Genomic DNA, 20,917 nt, shown 5'->3' on the forward strand with positions numbered 1-20,917 from the left:
CTTTGGCCTCACACCTCCAGCCCTTCTCCTGTGCCCTGGCCAGGGGACAAACCCCCTTTGCCCTGTCCTGCCCTGTCCTTTGTCCCTCTGGGCTGCAGCTCCTCACACACCAGCCAAGGGCACACCCAGCAGCCATCACTGGCCACTTTGTCTCTTGCCCCTCTCTCCTGGCTCCAGGGTGGTTTTTGCCAGGTTCCTGCTCTGCTGGGAGGTGTGCCCAGACAGGCTGGCGCTGGCAGGGAGCAGGGGCAGTCTCTCCTGGGCTGTGGCTGTGCCACTGCTCCCGTGTCAGCTCTGATGTCACTTGTGTGGCTTTGCCCTTCTCGTTGCAGTGGGAATCAAGCCTGTCTTGCATAATGAAACTGAATCTGGCCAGGTAATGCTATCAGCTGGCTTTGTCCCTGTGCTTATCTCCTAAGCAAGCATCAGCCCTCGGCAGAGCTTCCAGCCCTGTGCCACAGCTCCCAGCCAGCTTTGTCACTGCTTGCTCCCCGTAAGAGCAGTGAAAAGTTTCCGTGGGCATCAGTGGCACTGAGAGCTGCTTGCAGAGGTCATCACCCACCTGAGAGATACCTCCAGGAGGTGCCCAGTGAACTCCAGAGCTCCCAGCACTGCTGGCCACTGGTGCTCTGGAGGGAGGTCACAGGAGAATTTGTTTATTGACCAGCCACCAGCAGGCCTGTGCAGTGACCTTCCATGTGCCACGGCACATGTGTCTGCAGGGCTCCATCCTTAACCTTGGCCCCTTCCCAGGAACAGAGAGCAGCTGGGGAGTGCCCAGTGCTGCCACGAGTGTCACCCAGCAGAGGCATTTCCACATCCTTGTAAGAGCCACGTGTGGTGACAGAGCAGTTACTCATCGAGGTTTCACAGCAAGAACTTGCTGGCAGATAAATAATACCCACGGGATGGCAAATGCACCTGGAGCCGTTCTGTGAGCTCAGGCTAATGAGAATCACCAGGACTTGTGCTGGTTTAGTGTCCCTGTGCCATGATGTCTCTGCTGAGGTGCTGCCTGTGGGAGCTGCAGTGGAGAGCACGAGGTGTCCCAGCACACCTCTCCTGGCAGGACATTGCTGCTCTCAAATGAGACCATTTGTAATTCCTCAGCTCTCTGAAAAAGCCCAGTTTTGCACTGAGAAGAATTTGCTGTCCAGACATTATCAACTTCATTTTCTGCCTTTCTCATCTCTCCAGTAATGACCAGAGATCCTGGCCATTTCCCAAATTGCTGGGCAGTGATTTTCCCCGCTCTCAGATCCCGCTGCTGGCAGCCTCTCTGTTACAGTGCTCACTTAGTCCATTTCCCAGGGGAGGAAATGGTTTGCTTCAGTTCCCTCTCCCACACGAGGGTCATTGTGAAAATCTCCCAGTGCATCATCTCGGTTTAGCTGGGTTACAAGTGGGGCAGACTGGCTGCCTTCCCTGCTGGAAAAGGCACATGGAGTCTTCAAAAACCGGGGCCAAAGTGGTGATCTCAGATCACGGAATCTGGCATTATTTTTCCAAAGGAGTGAGATGGGCTTGTGGGGCAGTGAGAGCTCAGAGGGCATCAAGGGGTAGGGGCTCAGTGAGGGATATGGGAGTTGTGGGGGCTGTGGGGGCATCGAGGTGTAGGGTTCTGTGAGGGATGTGGGAGTTATGGGGCTATGGGGGCATTGAGGTGTAGGGGTTCTGTGAGGGATACAGGAGTTATGGGGGCTCTGAGGACATTGAGGGGTAGAGTCTCAGTGGGGAATTCAGGAGTTTTGGGGGCTATGGGGACACTGAGGTGTAGGGGCTTAGTGAGGGATACAGGAGTTTTGGGAGCTCTGAGAAGTTTGGGGGTTGAGTCTCCATAGCCTTCTAGCTTTCAAAGACCCCCAGCCCTCCCAGCCACCAAAGAATTTGATTTCTTGTGCAGCATGTCGAGGTGGCTCCAGCGGGGATTTTCGGGTGCAGTGCCAGGGGTGCTTTCCTGCCCTGTGTCCGTGTGCCCCGTGCTGAAGCTGTGCCCTGTGTCCCTGCAGAACGACTCGTGGGGGAAGCAGTACTCGTACGCCCTGTTCAAGGCCATGAGCCACATGCTGTGCATCGGCTACGGGCAGCAGGCGCCCGTGGGCATGTCGGACGTGTGGCTCACCATGCTCAGCATGATCGTGGGGGCCACCTGCTACGCCATGTTCATCGGCCACGCCACCGCCCTCATCCAGTCCCTGGACTCCTCACGCCGCCAGTACCAGGAGAAGGTAAGGACAGCCCTGCTGGGGCCGGTGTGCTCTCTGCGCCCACTGGAGGGAGCCTGGGGTGGTCTCTGTGCTCTTCAGAGGGAGCTCGGGGTGGTCTCTGCTGTCCAGAGGGAGCCCGGGGTTGTCTCTGCTGTCTGGAGGGAGCCCGGGGTGGTCTCTGCTGTCTGAAGGGAGCTCGGGGTGGTCTCTGTGCTCCAGAGGGAGCCTGGGGTGGTCTCTGTGCTGTCCAGAGGGAGCTCAGGGTGGTCTCTGTGCTCCAGAGGGAGCCTGGGGTGGTCTCTGTGCTGTCCAGAGGGAGCTCAGGTTGGTCTCTGCTGTCCAGAGGGAGCCTGGACTGTCCATGTGAGAGGGTGCTGTTTCTTAGCCATTCATCCCCATCCATCCACTCCAATAGCCCTCAGGAGGAAGCAGCAGGGTGAGTTAGCAGCAGCAGGGTGAGTTATCAGCAGTGTGGTGAGTTAACAGCAGCAGGGTGAGTTAACAGCAGTGTGGTGAGTTAACAGCAGCAGGATGAGTTAACAGCAGCGGGGTGAGTTAACAGCAGTGTGGTGAGTTAACAGCAGTGTGGTGAGTTAACAGCAGCAGGATGAGTTAACAGCAGCGGGGTGAGTTAACAGCAGTGTGGTGAGTTAACAGCAGCAGGATGAGTTAACAGCAGCAGGGTGAGTTAACAGGATCAGGATGAGTTAACAGCAGCGGGGTGAGTTAACAGCAGCAGGGTGAGTTAACAGCAGCAGGGTGAGTTAACAGCAGTGTGGTGAGTTAACAGCAGCAGGGTGAGTTAACAGCAGTGTGGTGAGTTAACAGCAGCAGGGTGAGTTAACAGCAGCAGGGTGAGTTAACAGCAGCAGGGTGAGTTAACAGCAGCAGGATGAGTTAACAGCAGCAGGATGAGTTAGCAGCAGGATGAGTTTACAGCAGGGCAAGGAGATGATTGTTGTGTCTGCCTGCCTTTGTACACCACCGTTATCAATGTCACCAGTACCTAAAATTGTAAGCCACTTCTTCCTTTCCCACATCTTGTTTCAAACCCCAAGTGAATGTTCCAGAATGAACAACTTTTGTTTAGCAAGTGCTCTCTGTGAAAGTATCCAGATTATTCACTCCAGTGCTCCTGAGTGAAGCTGCAGAACAACCCCCAAAGCCCAGATCAGGGCTCGGGAGCTCGGAGCAGGTTCCCCAGGTAGCTGTGGAATTAATGGCACCATTGTTGGATGGCAGAATGGAGGGCACAGCCAGAAATGTCACATCTGATCAGGCTGCCACTGCCACAGTCACTGAATTTGTGAGCTGGGCAGGGCATCCAAAAAAAGCAGCTGCCCTCAGTTGGGGGCGCTGGGGAGGTTCTGTGGCCAGGGTCTTGTGGGTACATTTGATCTGGAGATTAAGAAGAGGAATTGCTGTATTCTGAGCCTGCCAGGTGCAGTTTAGGTGAGAAGGAAGCTGTGATTCAGGTGGGGAAACTGTGACCAGCAGGCACCGATCAGGTGAATTTTAAGTTCAGGGAGGTGGTGGGATGACCTTGGAACAGGTTTGAGACACAGGGATTACAGCGGGAGGAGAGCAGGGCAGAGAGGGAGAGCAGAGAAGACCAGAGGCTGACTCATGCTTGGAGCATTGGGAAGATCCCAAACCACAGCCAGAGCTAAAGGAGGGGGAATGCCCAGGAGAAGAGCGTGGAGGCCTGGGATGCATCCAGAGCATCCAGAGTTTTAGCTCTGTGTTACGGCTGATCCCGACTGAGAGCAGGGCACGCCAAAGAGAAGGACACTGCAGCACCGGGAATGCAGGCTGATCAAATCTCGGGATGCAGAGCATTTATTCAAATGTGTTTGAAGCAGCACAGGAGTCAAGGGCTGCTCTGCAAGCCCCAGCACCTGGCCAGCCTGGCACAGCCAAGACTGCCCCTGCAGCACTGGGCACTCCGCGCTCTGGCTCCAGCCTGCGCTCCCCACAAGGGCACGGCTCAGCCCTGGCACTTGGACTGCAGTCAGTGCTCAGGAAATCGGCCCCAGGGAGCCAGCAGGGACTGTGGAGGAGGTGGCAGGGACAGTGGGAAGTGTTAAAGCCTTGTCAGAACGTGGGGATGTGAGAGGGTTAACAGACAAAGGGAGAGGATTGAAGCAAGGGTGCATTTCCTATGGCAGGTTCATTTCCCAAGTTATCCTCCGAGGATCAAAGCCTCAGGGATTGACTATGTTCATTTTCCTCTTGCAAATGGGACAAGTGATGGCCTCAAAACAAATATGTATTTACTTTCTGCATTCCTTAGCACTTGAATAGCCATGATTAAAATGAGGCTGCTGCGTGATTTGCAGCCCTGCAACTCAATTTAGTTCAGTCCTCCTGGGACAAAGTGTCTGGTGAAGCAGATTAGAGAGAGAATCTCAACAAGTTTGGAGGTCGATTGGTAGAAGCCAGCAGCAATTGAGAGACCTCTGCTGAGCACCATGTGGGCTCTGCCTGTCTCTCAGCACAGCTCAGCCTGCGGGGGCCTCTGGAGCTGTGCTGGGAGTGGCCAAGGAAAGGGACACGGAGGAGAGGGAGAGGAACAGCACAAACACCAACATGAGGGAAGGTTATAGCTGGCAATGCCCTGGGAGGCTCTGCTGTGTGGGACCCTCAGGACAAGGTTCAGGAGCGGGTTTTTGGGGAGGTTTCAGATTGTCCACACCTCTGCCAACCCACTGGTCCTTCCCTTGGACAAGCAGGGCTTTGGAAAAGAGGAATAAAAGCCAAGCTGTGCTGTCTGCTGGCTTCAGGAGCAGGCTTGTCTCACTCTGCCTTGGATTCTCTGAACACTGAGGACATTCAACCTCTGTCCTGTCAAAATCTCCTCCTGGAGCCCCTCACATCATGCTGTGCTGGCTGTGCAAGGCCGGGGAGCCGGGTGGGATCCATGGGTGGCAGGAGCCCTGGAGGATTCAGAGGGAATGTCCCCTCCAGGCCGGGGAGGTGCTGAGGTTCCTGAGTGCCAGGGCAGAGTCCCCTGAGGCACAGAGCACTCCCGGCACATGCAGGGGGCACAGCCACGGTGCAGAGCTTCAGATGGGAACAGCTCTGTGGATGGGGCTCTCTGAGGGGGCTGTTGGACCCCAGAGGCAAAGGGACAAGGGACCTGTCTGTGCCATCAGAGCTCCCCGTGGTCACAGAGCGTCAGCAGCAGGGTCAGGAGCTGATCTCCTCTCTTAACCTCAGTCTGGGTTTAACTCCTCGCTATCCTTGCACCCAACACTGGTATCTATTTCCTGCACATGAGACAACACCCCACAGGTCCTTCCTGGGGGATTCTGCCAGACACACCTCCCGAGGTGCTGCTGTGCAGTGTGAGTGAATCGATGTGACAGCTCTGCCAGGAACACGCCCGAGCTCCTGCACTGTGCTCAGCTGGGCACGCCCTCCTGGCTTCCCAGAGCCTCACTGAGCTCCTTTCTTCTCCTACATTCGTTTTCTGCCACATCAGTGGGTTGAAGGAGCTTGGTTTTGAGCCCAGTGAGAGCCAGAGCTGCTGCAGGTGCTGGTGGAGGGGGTCAAGGACAGGAGCAGAGTGCAAGACCCTCTGCAGGTATTCATGGATCAGCTCAAGCCTCAACTTCATCCCTGACTACAGAATTACCCCCAGCCTGTGTGGCTGTGGCTCACATCAGAGGAAGACTGCTCCCTGCCCAGGAGAGGAATAAACTAGCCAGATCTGCCCAGCTATTTTCATGCTTTTTGCAGGTTCTCCTGGTAATTTCTTTCCCTAATCCTGCAGCTCAGCTGGATTAGTATTTCTGTCAAGTCACCACGCACACCCTCTCCTCCTCCCCAGCGCTCTGTAACCTTGAGGGCTGGGGAGGTGCTGGTGCTGCTCCCTGCAGCTCCTTGGAGCAGGGCAGGGACGCTCCGGGCTCCCTCTGCCGTCCCAGCGGGTGCAGGGAGGGTCAGCCCCCCAGGTACACCCCGAGGAGGGGCTGTGAGAGGCAGGGATTGCTGCTGTGAGCGCTGCAGAGCCCAGGAAAGCCCGGATCTCTCCTCACAGAGCCTCATCTCCCCTCAGGATCTGCTCTCCACGCTCCTTCCTCGCTCCTCCTCCTCCCTGAGCAGTCCATCCAGTGCCTCTTGTTCTTAAAATACCTCTTGACTCTGGACAGGCACTTGCACTTTCCCTTGTCGTTACCCTGAAGCAGCACGTGCTGCAGCACGATTGCAGGGGGCAGGCAGGTAACACTGGAGAGAGAATCACTCCAGAAACCCTGCAGAGCACTGACATCACCCCTCAGCTCCTCACACAGCCCCTCTGCCTGGTTCATCCTGTGCTCTGCCCATCCAAGCCCTTCATCGTGCAGCTTCAACATTTCAACACCCCGAATTCAGCAAGGAGAACCGGGGACAGTTTAGTCAGGGGAAAGGCTGAAATGAAACAACTGCAATGTTCTCTCCCTGTTGGAGGTGTTGGCCCAGTGTTTGTTGGAGGGAAATCCAGACAGTGCCCTTGGCCTGCCCACTGCTCTGAGAGCTGGGGACCTGTCCTGGGGCTCAGGCAGGCTTTGCTCCTTCTTGGAGTTCTATAGGCAGCAGGTTTGAAGGGTGATTTGGGCTTTTTAATGATCCATGAGGAAACTGTGGAACTCACAGCTCCAGAGCTGCAGAGCTTCAGGGTGCAGCAGAGCTCCAGAGTCTCATTAACCTCGGAATATTTAGACAAATTGACTTGAGGAAAAGCATTCAGGTGTTGCTGAGTGCCCAGATGCAGGTGCAGCCCCTGGCAGTGGGAATCCCAGATCTGCTTTGGTAGTGGGCAGGAGCTGGAGTCCTTCTCCTCCTCCCCAGGCTCCTGGAGCAGCCCCAGCACGGGGCAGAGGAGCCCTCACAGCCCTCTGTGGCTCTGGGCTGCTCTGAGCTGCTCCCTGTGAGCTTGTGCAGGGAGCTGGGGGCACAGAGCCTGCCTGGGCTCCTGGTGATGCCACCAGTGTGGCACCGTGCCCGTGCTGATGAGCACCCCCTGCCTGCAGAGCAAACTAACCCCTGCTGGAGCCCTGGGGATTGCTGGGGCTCCAGGGACACGGACAGGGACACGGACAGGGACAGGGACAGGGCCAGGGACACGGACAGGGACAGGGCCAGGGACAGGGACACGGCCAGGGACAGGGACACAGCCAGGGACAGGGACAGGGACAGGGACAGGGACAGGGACAGGGACACAGCCAGGGACAGGGACAGAGAGAGGGACAGGGACACAGCCAGGGACAGGGACACTGCACAGGGACATGGCAGGGACACGGCCAGGGACACAGGCAGGAACACAGACAGGGACAGGGACATGGACACAGCCAGGGACAGGGACACGGCCAGAGACACAGCCAGGGACAGGGACACAGCCAGGGACAGGGACAGGGACACAGACACGGCCAGGGAGACGGACAGAGACAGGGACAGGGACAGGGACAGGGACACAGCCAGGGACAGGGACACTGCACAGGGACATGGCAGGGACACGGCCAGGGACACAGGCAGGAACACAGACAGGGACAGGGACACAGACACGGCCAGGGAGATGGACAGAGACAGGGACAGGGACAGGGACAGAGACAGGGAGAGGGACACAGCCAGGGACAGGGACACTGCACAGGGACATGGCAGGGACATGGCCAGGGACACAGGCAGGAACACAGACAGGGACAGGGACATGGACACAGCCAGGGACAGGGACACGGCCAGAGACACAGCCAGGGACAGGGACATGGACAGGGACAGGGACACGGCCAGGGACAGGGACATGGACAGGGACACGGACAGGGACAGGAACATGGACAGGGACACAGCCAGGGACAGGGACAGGAACATGGCCACAGCGCAGTGACTCTGGCAGCTGCTCTGGGAGCTGCAGTGGGCACACACTGCCACCATTCCCACTGCTGCCCTGCCACAGAGCTGGCAGCGGGGAAACCTCACACCCTTCACCCGTCTGGGCAGGATTGGAAGGGACATTCCCGGGAGGATTGGTCACCAGAAGGCTCTCAGGGACTGTTCCCACATTCCTTGAGCTCACAGACATTCTGGAGAAGCCTCCTCTTGAGGCAGCACCCACGGTGGAGGTCAGGGAAGCTGCAGAGCTCACTCACTCCTTGGGTAATGTGTGTGAAGGAGAGGGCAGGGAGTGCAGCACTCCAGAAATTAAAGGTGTTTGCAGCACTTAATCAAATGCAAAATGTAATCAGATTTCCTAATTGGAAAAAGTTTGGAGAGCCTGGCTTTATCCTGTCATGCCAGCACTGGGTTTTCCTTCCCTCTGGAAGGAGAGATGGCCTGAGTAGTGTTGTGTGCCACATTACTGTCAATCAAAACACCCGAGGTTGATAACAAGGCTGATAATTGATGGCATCCAGGGCCTCTGGTGGGCCCTGGGGTGCCAGCACTGCCCCGGGGCAGCTCTGCTTTTCTGCAGTCTCTGCTTTGCAGAGTCAAAAGAATGTAAGAACAGGTAATGGCGTGTTCATCTCAGCCAGAAACTGCATTGTGTCGGTTGTTTTAGGTTTATTTTATCCTTTCCCTGAAGGAATCCTGGGTTGGTTATAAAACAGAAATGTTTGTTTGATGAAAACCCGAGGGCTTCTTTTCAGAATGTCTTGTGCTGCAAACTGCCTTAACCAGGCTGGGGTCGAGTAGTTCCTGCTCTTGCAGGAGAATATGTCATTGGTGGACTTTTTAAACTTGGGTTGCCCATTCCTGAGAGAAGGCCCCCTCTGAAGCTGTAGAACGTGTCACAAATTGAGCTCGCAGCTCAATTCTGACATCTCCACCCTGGGCCTGGAAGGCAGGCAGGACATTCTGTGACCACCACGGTGACACCTGCGGCAGCTGGGGCCGCCTGTGCTGTCATGGCAAGGGAATGTCCCTGCCCCAGCAGCTCCTCCCAGCCCAGGGAGGGGTTCCAAATGTCAGGAGCAGTCTGGGAATTCATGCTGGCACTCCAGCCGTACATAAATAAAGAAAGAAATGAAGAGCTGATGCTGCAGTGCAGAGCCTCCCCCAGGGCCGCCTGTCCCGCTGCTCCCAGCAGTGCTGGTCCCTCCTGCACACACTCCCTGCTGCCCTGTCCCCATCTCCAGCCTTTGGGGGCACATCTCACCTGATCTCCCCCCTCCTGCCCTTCTGCTGGGCCCTTTTCCCTGTCCCATTCCAGAGGTGTGGATCCAGTGACTGACATCTCCACAATGTCCTGTGACATTTCCCAAGGTGCACTGACCATGGCCAAAAGTGCCCTGTGCTGGCCTTGTGGCAGGATGTGGCCTCTGCAGCCCAGCCAGGCATTCCTTCAGGGGCCATTCCCAGGGAAAAAGGGCAGTTTCCACAGCCATGATGTGCAGGTTTGTCCATGTTGCATTCCCCGTGGGATGCACAGCATTAGACCATAGCACCCACAGCATTCCATGCAGAGGGATTGTCCCACAGCTCCTGGATGTGCTTTCCTCAGAGCCCTGAGCAGCAGAGATGTCAGAGGCAAACGAGGCTTTCACCAGGCTCATTACTGATCCTGCCCAGGAATGGGATTGTCCAAAATCCCTGCCTGGACAGGAGCTGATGCACAGCGAGGGGCAGCAACTCACGGCCATCCCCAGTGCAAGGAACTCTGGACAGAAAGTGGGAGAAAAGCTCCAGGAATTGTCTGTACCACAGCAAGAGATCAGGAGCCTGACTCTGGGGAAGAGAATTCCCCAAGGTACCCTGCAGTAAGGGAAAAAGTGTTCCAGGTTTTCCAGGAGCTGACACTTCAAACTCATTTTCTGGTGGCAAAATGAGCGAGGGCCACGGTACAGGAATCAATTAATCCAGCCTTTGGAAAGGCTCACAACCAGGACATCACATAATGCTCTTGCAGGGGGGAGGTAGCTTCTAGATTTTTTGTCACAGAACTGTTCTTCCCTTAAACCCCTCCTGCAGCCCTATGACTCCATGAGAATGGCCATGGGGAGTAAGATGTAGGATAGAACAGATCCCAAGGGTGGGAATATGAATGGCTTAGGAGAGAAAAAACTCCAGAAGTGAGCATTTCCTTGGGTGTGATGATTCCTGAATGCTGGGGAGCTGCACTGTTGGACTTCTAATCAGAGATCAGAGAAAATCAAACAAAGATTCCACTGTCAGGACCCTCCATGTGGTGACTCCCATGAGCTGATGCTTCCCCTGTGGAGCACTGATCCACCTGGAGAGCCCCAGCCCTGGACGGGCTCTCACCCCAGCCTCCAGGGATACCCTGCTGAGAGCACCCCAATCCTGCCCTGAGCTGAAATGCTCCCCTGGAGCCTCCTCCTCCTTCCACAGGTGCATCTCTGGTGACCTCCATGGGCTCCAGGTCTGGAGATGTGTGACTGGAATTAAACCCTGTGCCACGGTGATCTCAGCCTAATCCTGGCAGGGTCCGAGCAGTGCCAGAATCACGGAATGTGCTGGGTGGGAAGGGACCCTCGGGGGCCGTGGAGCCTGCACAGGATACCCCAGCAATCCCCCTCTGTGCGTGGTGGCTTCCCTCTTCAGAACTGGGGCAAGGAAAGGGATTTGCTCAGCAATTTATCCCTGCCAGGGAGAGGAGGATCCCTCCTGAGGGATACTGAGGGCGTGGAAGAGTTAAAAATATTTAGTTCACTTTGGGCTGTGAGTGATGGGAGCTTTGGTAGAGGGGAAGTGGTGAGAGAGGAGGAAAGTGGGCAGCTATAGAAGCAAAAATACTCAGCTAAATGGTTTCCTTTTGATATATTAATACCTCCTTCAAGGGCTATTTGAGGAAAAACAGACTTAAGAAAATGAGCTGGGATTTAAATGGGCTCAATTGTCTTCAGAGAGATTTAAATAATTCCTAAATGAGTGTTTTTAGTTGAACTCAGAGAGGCCACTAAGCTCTGAGCTCAGGTCAGGCTGGGGACAGGGAGACAAGTGGGAGGCTGAGCAGACGAGGAGGAGGAGGAGGGAGGAGGGGAAGGCCTGACCACGACTGGAAGGCAGCAAAGGGACACCAAGTGGCTTTAGAGAGGGCCAGCTGAGCGTGGCCTCACCTGCCTGGCGCTGCCAGAGTGGGGCCTTCAGCAGCTCCAGGGGAAGGGGGAAAGCCCCAGTGAATCTGCATTTTCTCAGACGTGGAAAGAAGGGGTCGGTGCTTTCATTTCTGACCCCATCTCTGCACAAGGCAGAGCTGAGGGCCCCAAAACCCTCATGGTGAGAGGAGGGAGCACCAGCAGAGGCAGGAGAGACAAGATCTCCCTCTCCTTAACCACGACAGAGAGTGATGGTTCCTCATCCCACAGCTTGCTTTTATAACCCTGATTTTCATTTGCAATTGGAAGCAGCACCTTTATTTGTGGGGAAGTAAATTTGTCCTGTTCTCCCTGGGAGCCTTATCTGGGGACAGCGGTGGCAGGGGACTCTGACAGGCCCCGGGGACACTGCAGAGCAGTAATTTATTGCTCTTTGTTGCAAAGCCATAAATCCACGTTCAGTGGTGAATAAGCAGAGTCCCAGTCACCCCATCCAGCCCGTGCTGCTGGGTTTTTGGAGCGTGGGGATGTTTTTCCCAGGGAGCAAAGAGCAGCTGAAGATGGACAGCAAGTGCCAGTGGAAGAGAGGGCAGGGGTAGGGACAGGTGGCTGCAGCAGGTGAGGAGAGGCACCTGGTGACACTGGTGACACTGGGGACACTGGGGACACTGGTCACTGCTCCAGCTCGATCACGGCACTAAAGCTGAGAGCATAAGAGGATATTTTCAGCAAATTTTATTCAACAAAAATGCAGCATTAAAGCAAGCAGAGCTCTTTGTGGATTTTAGATGAATTTAACAAACCTGAGTCAGCAGAAGCTCGTGCCTGATGATTTCCCTGTCCATATGAGAGCCCCACATAACCCATGCCTGGTGTGCCAGGTCCCATGGGTGTCTCAGGCTGCACAGCCTCTCCAGTGGCAGGGGACATCTATGGTTAGATGAGCCAAAAACCCTGGAACTTTCTGCTTGGGAGGCCATAACCTCCAAAATTCTCCCTGGGTGAGTTGCCCACAAGGGAGCTGCTGTTTTCCTTTCCCTCCCTCATTTTCTCTGGGCTCCCAGCACACCCTGTGCTGCCACAGCCAGTCCCTACAGAGCCTGAGCCACGCAGGTGACAAAGGGCAGGGGCCCGTGCCTGTGGGACGTGGTGACTGCCCTGCCCATGGTCAGGCTGGAGGGATCAGGAGTATTTCCAGGCAGCTCCTGTGCTTTGGGAATGCCAGGAAGCCCCGAGTGTCCCTCTGCCACCTTGGCTCCTTGGAGGGCTGCCCTCTGCTGCGTGGTGCAGAGGAGCTGGCAGTGCCAGCACAGGCTGTCCCTGCAGCAGGACCCGGGGCTGTGACAAGCACAACTTCACTAATCAGGCTCTCCAGCTCAAGCTGCACTACAGGGACGCTCAGGGACACATTTATTAGGGAGGAGAGGGGAAATAGGGCTGGGAAAGGTGCAGCAGAGTCCTTTTGTCAGCAATTAGTGCAGTACTCACTAAGGACTGTGTGCTGTACTGCCACCAGTGAAAGGAGCGTGACCATTCCCTGCACACACCTTGGCCTGCAGCACCTGCAGGGCAGCAGGGCCCTGGCCCTTGGGGAGGTGTCCTTTGCTCACAGAAATCACCATTCATCCCCAAAGCTGCTCTGCCATCGGGCACAGCATGCCCTTGTACTCCGCTGGAACTGACTCCATGGGAATGAGAAACATCAGGTAAAAATGTGGATGGATCAGGGTGAGTGCATGGAGCACAGGAATGAAGGAAAGGGGGAGAAAGTCATGGGAAAGCAGAGGTTCCATCGTGGCAGGGCAGCAGGAACACAGAGGGGAGAAGCAGCAGGGTGGGTAGTGCAGCTTCAGCTGAGTAACCGGGCTGTTGATCCGTGGTGTGCCCCTCTGTTTGGCTATGAGCACACACCCAGGGCACGCTCTGTGCTTCCCCTGGTGCAGGCCCTGGGGCTGCACTTCTGTGACAGCTCTGGAGCCCAGCTGGCCCCTGTCCTGCCACATGCCATGAAAAAACCTTCCTTGGGGGCACCTGGACCCTCCTGCTCCCATCCTGCACAGCCCTCACTCAGCACTGCCTGGGGAGAGCCCTGCTCCCAGCTGGGGCTGTGTGGAGGGGAGCACAGGCTGCTCAGCACCCAGGCAATGAGCAGGCATCTCCACAGGGCACCTGGCTGAGGGTGAGCTTGAGAGTTAAAACATGGGGCAGCCATTTGGGGAACACAGCCGGGTAATCTGCGACTCCCCACGGACAGGACAGGCCCTCCCTGCTGCTCCACACTGCCCTGCTTGAGGTGAAGGAGGCAGGGCCAGCACACGGTGAGCAGCCCCGTGTGTGGCACGTGCTGGTAACTGTGTCCCTGTGTCTCCCTGCCCAGTACAAACAGGTGGAGCAGTACATGTCCTTCCACAAGCTGCCCGCCGACATGCGGCAGCGCATCCACGACTACTACGAGCACCGCTACCAGGGCAAGATGTTCGACGAGGAGAGCATCCTGGGGGAGCTGAGCGAGCCCCTGCGCGAGGTAAGAGGGCAGGGCACGGGCAGGGCACCTCTCAGCACCGCTGGCAGCTGTGCAGCTCCTCAGGAAGCTCCCACCTCGTGTATTTGGATAAAACTCAGCATGGAGTGCTGGCCTCATCCGTGCCCCATCCACCGGCTGTAAGAGGGGGAGTCACAGGAAGAAGTAGCCTTCAGAGTGGCTCCCTTTCCTTCCCAGCTGAAGCCAGGTTGTCCCTAGTTTGTCACCAGTGTGTCACCCACCAGCTCCAGAAGGGGCCTGCCTTCTGTCTTTGTCCCCCAGCAATGTCCCTCCACGGGAGAGAGAAGAGCTGAGCAAGTGCCAGCCAGAATTTAGGACTGGTTTTGCTGAAGTCTCAAAGGGCACCCCTCTGAAAACCCCCGTGGGGGAGGCAGATGCTTCCCCAGCTCTCTTTCTTCCCGCTCCAGTTGTCCCATTCCCATGGAGAGCTGGCTGGGGTGACGGGCTCAGCACCACGTCCTGAGTGGGAGCTGCCAGGGCACAGAGCAGCTCCTGAGCTGTCACCCCTGGCAGTGACACGGAGCCCCAGGGGAGGCACAGCCCGCTCTGGTGACAGCTGAGCGGGGCTTTCTTCAGCCAGGGCTGGTGATGCAGCCTCTGCCCAGTGCTTGGTGAGCACCTCTCCTCCTCTCCTGACACTGTCCCCAGTGCCCAGGATCATTCTCCTCCCGGGCACATTTGTGCTGTTTAGCAGCTCATTGACAAGCAAGGGTAGCAGAGAATGAGGGGCCAAAAGGTGAGTTCTGACACCTGGCCAGAGAGGAGCCCTGGGCTTTGTCAGACAACATTTCACCGCTGCTGTGCTCCCTCAGAGCCCAGGGCTTCCTGCAGGAACAGGAATGCTGGGTGTGTTTGGAGGCTGGAGCGTGGTCCCTGCTCGGGGGAGGCAAGGGATGAAGGCAGTGAGCGTGGTGCTGGCTCCAGCACTGCTCCGTGCTCTGAGCATCCCGAGCCCATCCAGCCTGCATCAGGGCAGCCAGCAAGGCACAGCCCCTTCATCCCCCTGTAAATGCACAGGTCAGCTGGGGGATCTTCCCAGCCCATCAGGTGCTCACTAACCATATGTGTGTCCTCTCTGCTGCCTGTCCCCTCCTCCTCCTCTGTCTGCCTCACCCCACGCTGCTCAGGAAATCATCAACTTCAACTGCCGCAAGCTGGTGGCCTCCATGCCCCTGTTTGCCAACGCAGACCCCAACTTTGTGACCTCCATGCTGACCAAGCTGAAGTTCGAGGTGTTCCAGCCCGGGGACTACATCATCCGGGAGGGCACCATTGGCAAGAAGATGTACTTCATCCAGCACGGCGTGGTCAGCGTGCTCACCAAGGGCAACAAGGAGACCAAGCTGGCCGACGGCTCCTACTTTGGAGGTGCGTGCTGGCCAGGGGCTGGCAAACCCTGCTGGCTCACACACGGGGCTCCTGGGAGGCGCTTTGAAGGCTTTTATTGCATTTTCAGTCTCGTGGGAAGGGTGAGCAGGTACAGGTATTTTGTGATTCAGGCCATCAAAATCAGGAGCCAAACTATTTCCTAATTACAATACATTATCAGCATATTTTGGCCTGTCAGCTTTTGCCACACAATGCTGCTAATACTTCTAAGCCAAGCATCTATTAAAATACCTCACGTGGATCTTGCTACAATACATCCGTCATAGTTGTAGTTCTCCAAAATATCTGGTCTATTTGCAAGGTCACCATTTGAAACTTGTTGCTGGTTCCATTTCTCTCTCAACAATGTCTGTCCCATTCCCTGGCCTTTCTAAGTCATCATACTTTATCTCAAAGTTGGCATACAAATGCACAGGGCTATGTAAGCCTTCTGTCAGGCTTTGAGAATCCTCTACAAATCCATTTCCCACACTCAGGCATTCCTGGATCCATGTGGGACTGACCCCTAGCACCTCCTCCTCCATCTCTGGGCATCTTCCCAGAGAGGGGATGGTGCAGGGGGAGGTGGCTGGTGGGCACTGCAGAACCTGGGTCATAAATAACAGCAAAACACTGCAGGGAAACTTGGTTCTTGCAGGTTCGTTTCTTTCTGACAGATTGGTGAGGCTGAGACCCTAAAGATAAAAAATGGCCTGTTCTCAGTTCTGCAGGCACATTCCTACTCCTGCTGCCTGGCATCTGCCTGGAGGGGCTGGATACACACAGAGGGAAAACCAGTCCCTCACCTGCCCTGCCTGTGGCTCAGCAAAGTGTCCTGGGGTCAGCAGGCAGGCAAAGTGTCTCAGCAGCAGAGCCCTGGAGCAGTGGGACCACAGGAGGCTGGGAAGGATTTCGGGCATTGCTCTCATGAGCAGCACAAAGCCCCTCTCCTGTCAGAGCCTGTGCAGAGCTCAGCCCCACACAGGCAGGCTCCAGGGCGAGCTCTGACTGCACCAGCTTGGATGATCTGAGGGGAGACAGAGCAAAACCTGCCTTGCCTTCCCTTCTGGGAGGCCTTTCCTCTAAAACATTCCTGTTATGCATTTCCCACTCTCCTGTTACCCCTGGTTCATGTGAAACAACCTGTCTGCACCTTGCGTGGGTCCAGGGATTCCCAGCCTGGCATTTGGAGTCAGGATACCCTGACTGACAGATGGCATTGAACTTGCCCGTGACATTCCATCACAGCTCCTCACACACGTGGCACTGTCTCCTAGCATCAATTCCTTGGGAAAGCAGCCTAGGAGCACTCCCATAACCTTGTGCTGCTGCTGTGCCAGGGCTTTGGGAGGCTCAGCAGGAATCCAAGGAATGGTGCAGGAGGATTGGCACCCAGCACTGCAGGGAGCAGAGTGCTGTCACTCTGCAGCTCACACCATCTGTCCTGAAGTGCCTGTCTCTGCTGCCCAGGCTCTGTGTGAGCAGCACAAAAGCAGGGTGTGGGAGCTCTGTGTTGAGTGTTCAGGGAGCTGTGGTTGAATGCAGGGCTTTGTGTTCTGTAAGCAGCTGAGCACTGAGGAGTGCATGGCAGCAGTGGAAATACACCCAGAGCTGGGAGGTGCCCCTGATGTACTTTCCCTGACAGTGCCTGTGGCATAGACACGAAGATCTTTGGAAACTGCAGAAAGACAAATGTTCCAGGTCCAGGGATCAAAACTACAGCCAGGCACCAAAGGCACAGATCAGCACAGAGCCTCTCTACAAACCTAGAGAGAACTGGCTTCAGTGAGAGCACGGCTTGACCTTCTGCTCCCAGCGCCCACGAGGAGCTGGGGAAACTCAGCTCCTCCAGTGTGAGCGCACAGTGCTGCCTTTAATGGTCCCCCAGAACAGACCCTGCCTGCCTGGCTGGAGCAGCAGGACCCCGAGGGGCAGCTGTGGGTGGCACTTGCCCCAGTGAGCGCCCCGTTTTTTGGAATGTTGGTGCACACATGGAGTGTTAACTCTGCCTGCGTTTTCTGTGGGAGGGTGTTGGATTGCACCCCCTTCTGACCCAGAGATGGGGCAACTCAGAGGGGTTTTAAAAACTTCTATTGCATTTTTGGTCTCATGTGAAGGGTGACACAGTGCAGGTGTTACAATTCACACCTTCACAATCAGAAGCAAACTATTTCCTAATTACAAAACATTATAAGCGTTTCTTGGCCTATCAGCTTTTGCCACACAGTGCTGTTGATGCGTTAAAGCCAATGATCTAAAATTACCCCATGTGGGTTCTACTACAATGCACCTTTCACAGTTCTGTTTCTCCAAAGTATCCAGTCTTATTTGCAAGGCCATCCTTTGAAACTTGTTTCCAGTTCCATTTCTCTCTCAACTATGTCCATCCTATTCCCTGGCCTTTCTAAGTCAGCATTTCTTATCTCAAAGTTTGCATACAGATGCACAAGACCATGTGAGCCTTGTGTCAGGCTTTGAGAATTCTCTACAAATCCATTTCCTACAGGAGGGTGGCACAGGGAGGGGGGCTGTGGGAGCTGTGCAGGGAGGCTGAGGGCAGTGCAGGGAGGGTTGCAGGGCAGTGCAGGGAGGGTTGCAGGGCAGTGCAGGGAGGGTTGCAGGGCGGTGCAGGGAGGGTTGCAGGGCGGTGCAGGGAGGGTTGCAGGGGCGGTGCAGGGAGGGTTGCAGGGCGGTGCAGGGAGGCTGTGAGGGCAGTGCAGGGAGGGTTGCAGGGGCGGTGCAGGGAGGCTGTGAGGGCAGCACAAGGGAGGGTTGCAGGGGCGGTGCAGGGAGGGTTGCAGGGCGGTGCAGGAGGGTTGCAGGGCGGTGCAGGGAGGGTTGCAGGGCGGTGCAGGGAGGGTTGCAGGGCGGTGCAGGTGTGCAGGCCCTGTCTCACCTCTCCCTGCTTGCAGAGATCTGCCTGCTGACGCGTGGCCGGCGCACGGCCAGCGTGCGCGCCGACACCTACTGCCGCCTCTACTCCCTGTCCGTGGACAACTTCAACGAGGTGCTGGAGGAGTACCCCATGATGAGGAGAGCCTTCGAGACCGTGGCTCTGGACAGGCTGGACAGGATTGGTGAGTGCAGGGGCAGAGTTTCCTTCCTCACCCACTGCCTTGGCAGCCCCCTCCAGGCTTGGTGCTCAGGTCTGTGCTGAGTTGGGAAGTGAAGGAGATCCCAGCCTGACCCTCCTTGTCCAACTTCAGCTCCCTCAAGAACTCCAATATAAACCTACTGGAGGTAAGTTTAGGTTGGATATTAGGGAGAAATCCTTCCCTGTGAGGGTGGTAAGGCCCTGTCACAGGGTGCCCAGAGCAGCTGTGGCTGCCCCTGGATCCCTGGAAGTGTCCACAGCCAAGTTAGACTGAGCTTGGAGCAATCTGGGCTAGTGGAAGGTGTCCCTGCCCATGGCAGGGGGCCTGGACTCCAGGTCACCTTTAAGGTCCATTGTGACCCAGACTATTCTGGGATTCTGTGATTGTTCCAGCTCACAGTGCCCCACCCCAGGTTGCTCCCTGTCCCGTGGGAGACACAAGCTGTGCTGCAAACATCCTTGTCCAGGTGTGTCTTCCCCAGCTAAAGACCAGGATAACATTCCTTGGTCACAGCCAGAGGTGTTTAACAGACAGATGAAGTGACTTATGCGAGGCCATGCAAGAAGGCTGCAGAGTTGAGGGGCATTTTGGGTCCCAGTCTAACTCCTGTATCTCCTTATCCATCCCTTCACAGTGCTTGCATTCCCACTGCTTCCTGCATGGAAAGCTCAGGAGCTCTGAGCACAATGCAGAGGGCCAGGAGGGTGATGAGGGGTGTAGGGACTAAGCTGGCACACCAGCAAGGGGTGCAGTGCCTCTGGGGCTTCTCCTGCCAGGAACATTTGATTCTGTGCATCTCATTACCTGCTGCAAATCCGAGTGCCACCCCTGAGGAAAAGTCTCTGAGCTGAAGACACGGTTTGGCAAAGCCCAGGCTAAGGAGGCCCAGGTGGAAGTGGCAGCAGGCCCAGCACTTGGGTCATTTCAATGAGGCTGTACAAACCACAGAGAAAATGTAAAATCAACGCAGGGCTGGGCCAATTGGCTGTATCTAAAGTTCTGCAGGTCTGGGTGCTCAGTGGTGCTCAGCTTCCCAGCCTGGTGCTCTCTGCGCCCGTGGGATCAGCTGGGCAGAGCATCCTGTTCCTCCTGTGCTGTGCTCTGCGCCCTGCACACGCACCTGGAACCCATGGAAAATTCTGACCCAGCACAGAGAGCCTCACGTGCCTCTTCCCCAGGGACAACTCCCACAGACAGCTGCAAATGTCAGCAGAAGGTCAGAAGGTGACACAGAGCAAGTGGAACAACAGGCCCTTTGCTGCAGGGCTCTGCCACGGCCCCCCTTCCTTCTGCTGTTCTGGCCTGAGACAGCCTTGGTGCCCATGCCACTGGAAGTCCTGCTGTGCCCTGCTGTCCTTGGCACTCGCCCTCGAGAGCTGCCTGCCCCCTTAACTCTACATCTCCACTCCTGTGACCTGGCTCCTGCAGAGCCCTTGGTGGTGCCCAGCTCCCCTCGGCTGTCATGGCCCCACAGAGCCCAGGGGAGCTCTGGGCACCCTGCTGGAGCTGGCAGGTCCCATGGAATTCCCTGACTTTATAAACAAGGCATTTCTTCCCTTCCTCTGGAATTGCACTGTCCAGAGGGAGCAGTGCAGTAGTTCTGTACCAGCGTGTGACTTTTGAAGGAATTCAAGGTCACTGCATTCTGCTGAGACGCTCTGGAAGCGCAGGAATCGTTCTGAAGCTGAGGAACAGCAGTTCTTGAAAAGCAGGGATGAACAGAAGCAGGAGCATTTCTGTTCCTGTGCCTTCCAGTTCAGGATCTGTGCACAAGGAGGAATCAAATGGAAGCCTCTTCCCAAGTCAGTGGTGCATTCACTGGCTCCCTTCTGCCCAGGTGACAGTGTCCTTGGGAAGCCCAGGGTGACAATGTTCCTGGAAGGCCACAGTGAGTACAGGAGATGGTTCAGAGGGCCCTGACACTGTTCTGGTACCAGGGTAAGATCCAGTCAATATTACCCTTGTGCATGGAGGGAGCAGGGAGGAAAATCTCAGCCCATCCAGTCCATGGAGAGATGTCTGTGGGATTTCTGGCCACAGGGGGGTTTGGAAAGCGTGGGCTGAGCTGTGTGGGCAGCAGAACGAGCAGGCAGGGGCTCAGCCCATCAGCAACAGGAGCAGGATTGGTTGACTGAGGTGGGCTGAGGCAGTCCCACGGCAGGGCTGAGCAGTTTGGAAGAAGTGGGTGGGCAGAGGGGAGGGGAGGAGGAGGGCAGAGCCCCCCAGCCTGTGCTCCCGTGGCTTCCTGCAGGAACATGGGCTGTGCGTGGAGCTGGCAGGCACACAGACCCCTGGGCAAAGAGCTCAGGTGTATCCTTGAACAGGATTGATCCTGGTGTCCTGCCTGGATTGGGCAGGAAGGGATTCATCTCCAGGACTTGACACAGGCTGGGGTGCTGCAAAGATTTATGTCCCTGCTTAAGTCTGAGCAACTTCAGGCTCTGAGAACTCCTCATCCTGCAGAACGTCACACACGTGACACTCCACAGGCTCAGGGCTGGACGGCTGCCACTCAGAGAAATGGGGCTGATCACTGATGAATGTCCATTTTATCCCTGATGAAATCGCCCCTGTCCCCTGTTGCTGCCCGGGCTGGGGAGTTGTGTGCAGTGCTTGTGCTTTGCAGTGCTGCTGTGCTTTCTGCAGTGAGTGATTCTCTGGCAGGCTGGGAAG

General features: G+C 56.2%; 1 protein-coding gene across 1 annotated transcript in view; it reads left to right on the forward strand.

Moving 5' to 3' along the window:
* The window catches only part of HCN4 (hyperpolarization activated cyclic nucleotide gated potassium channel 4), a 95,946-nt gene that overhangs the window by 62,915 nt on the left and 12,114 nt on the right, over positions 1-20,917 (forward strand). The window contains exons 4-7 of the mRNA XM_063412717.1: positions 2,010-2,228; positions 13,617-13,763; positions 14,909-15,149; positions 18,062-18,226. Coding sequence (XP_063268787.1) covers positions 2,010-2,228; positions 13,617-13,763; positions 14,909-15,149; positions 18,062-18,226 — 772 coding nt within the window. The remainder of the gene's footprint in view (positions 1-2,009; positions 2,229-13,616; positions 13,764-14,908; positions 15,150-18,061; positions 18,227-20,917) is intronic.

The sequence above is a fragment of the Prinia subflava genome, chromosome 15, assembly GCF_021018805.1.
Source record: "Prinia subflava isolate CZ2003 ecotype Zambia chromosome 15, Cam_Psub_1.2, whole genome shotgun sequence".
Lineage (NCBI taxonomy): Eukaryota > Metazoa > Chordata > Aves > Passeriformes > Cisticolidae > Prinia > Prinia subflava.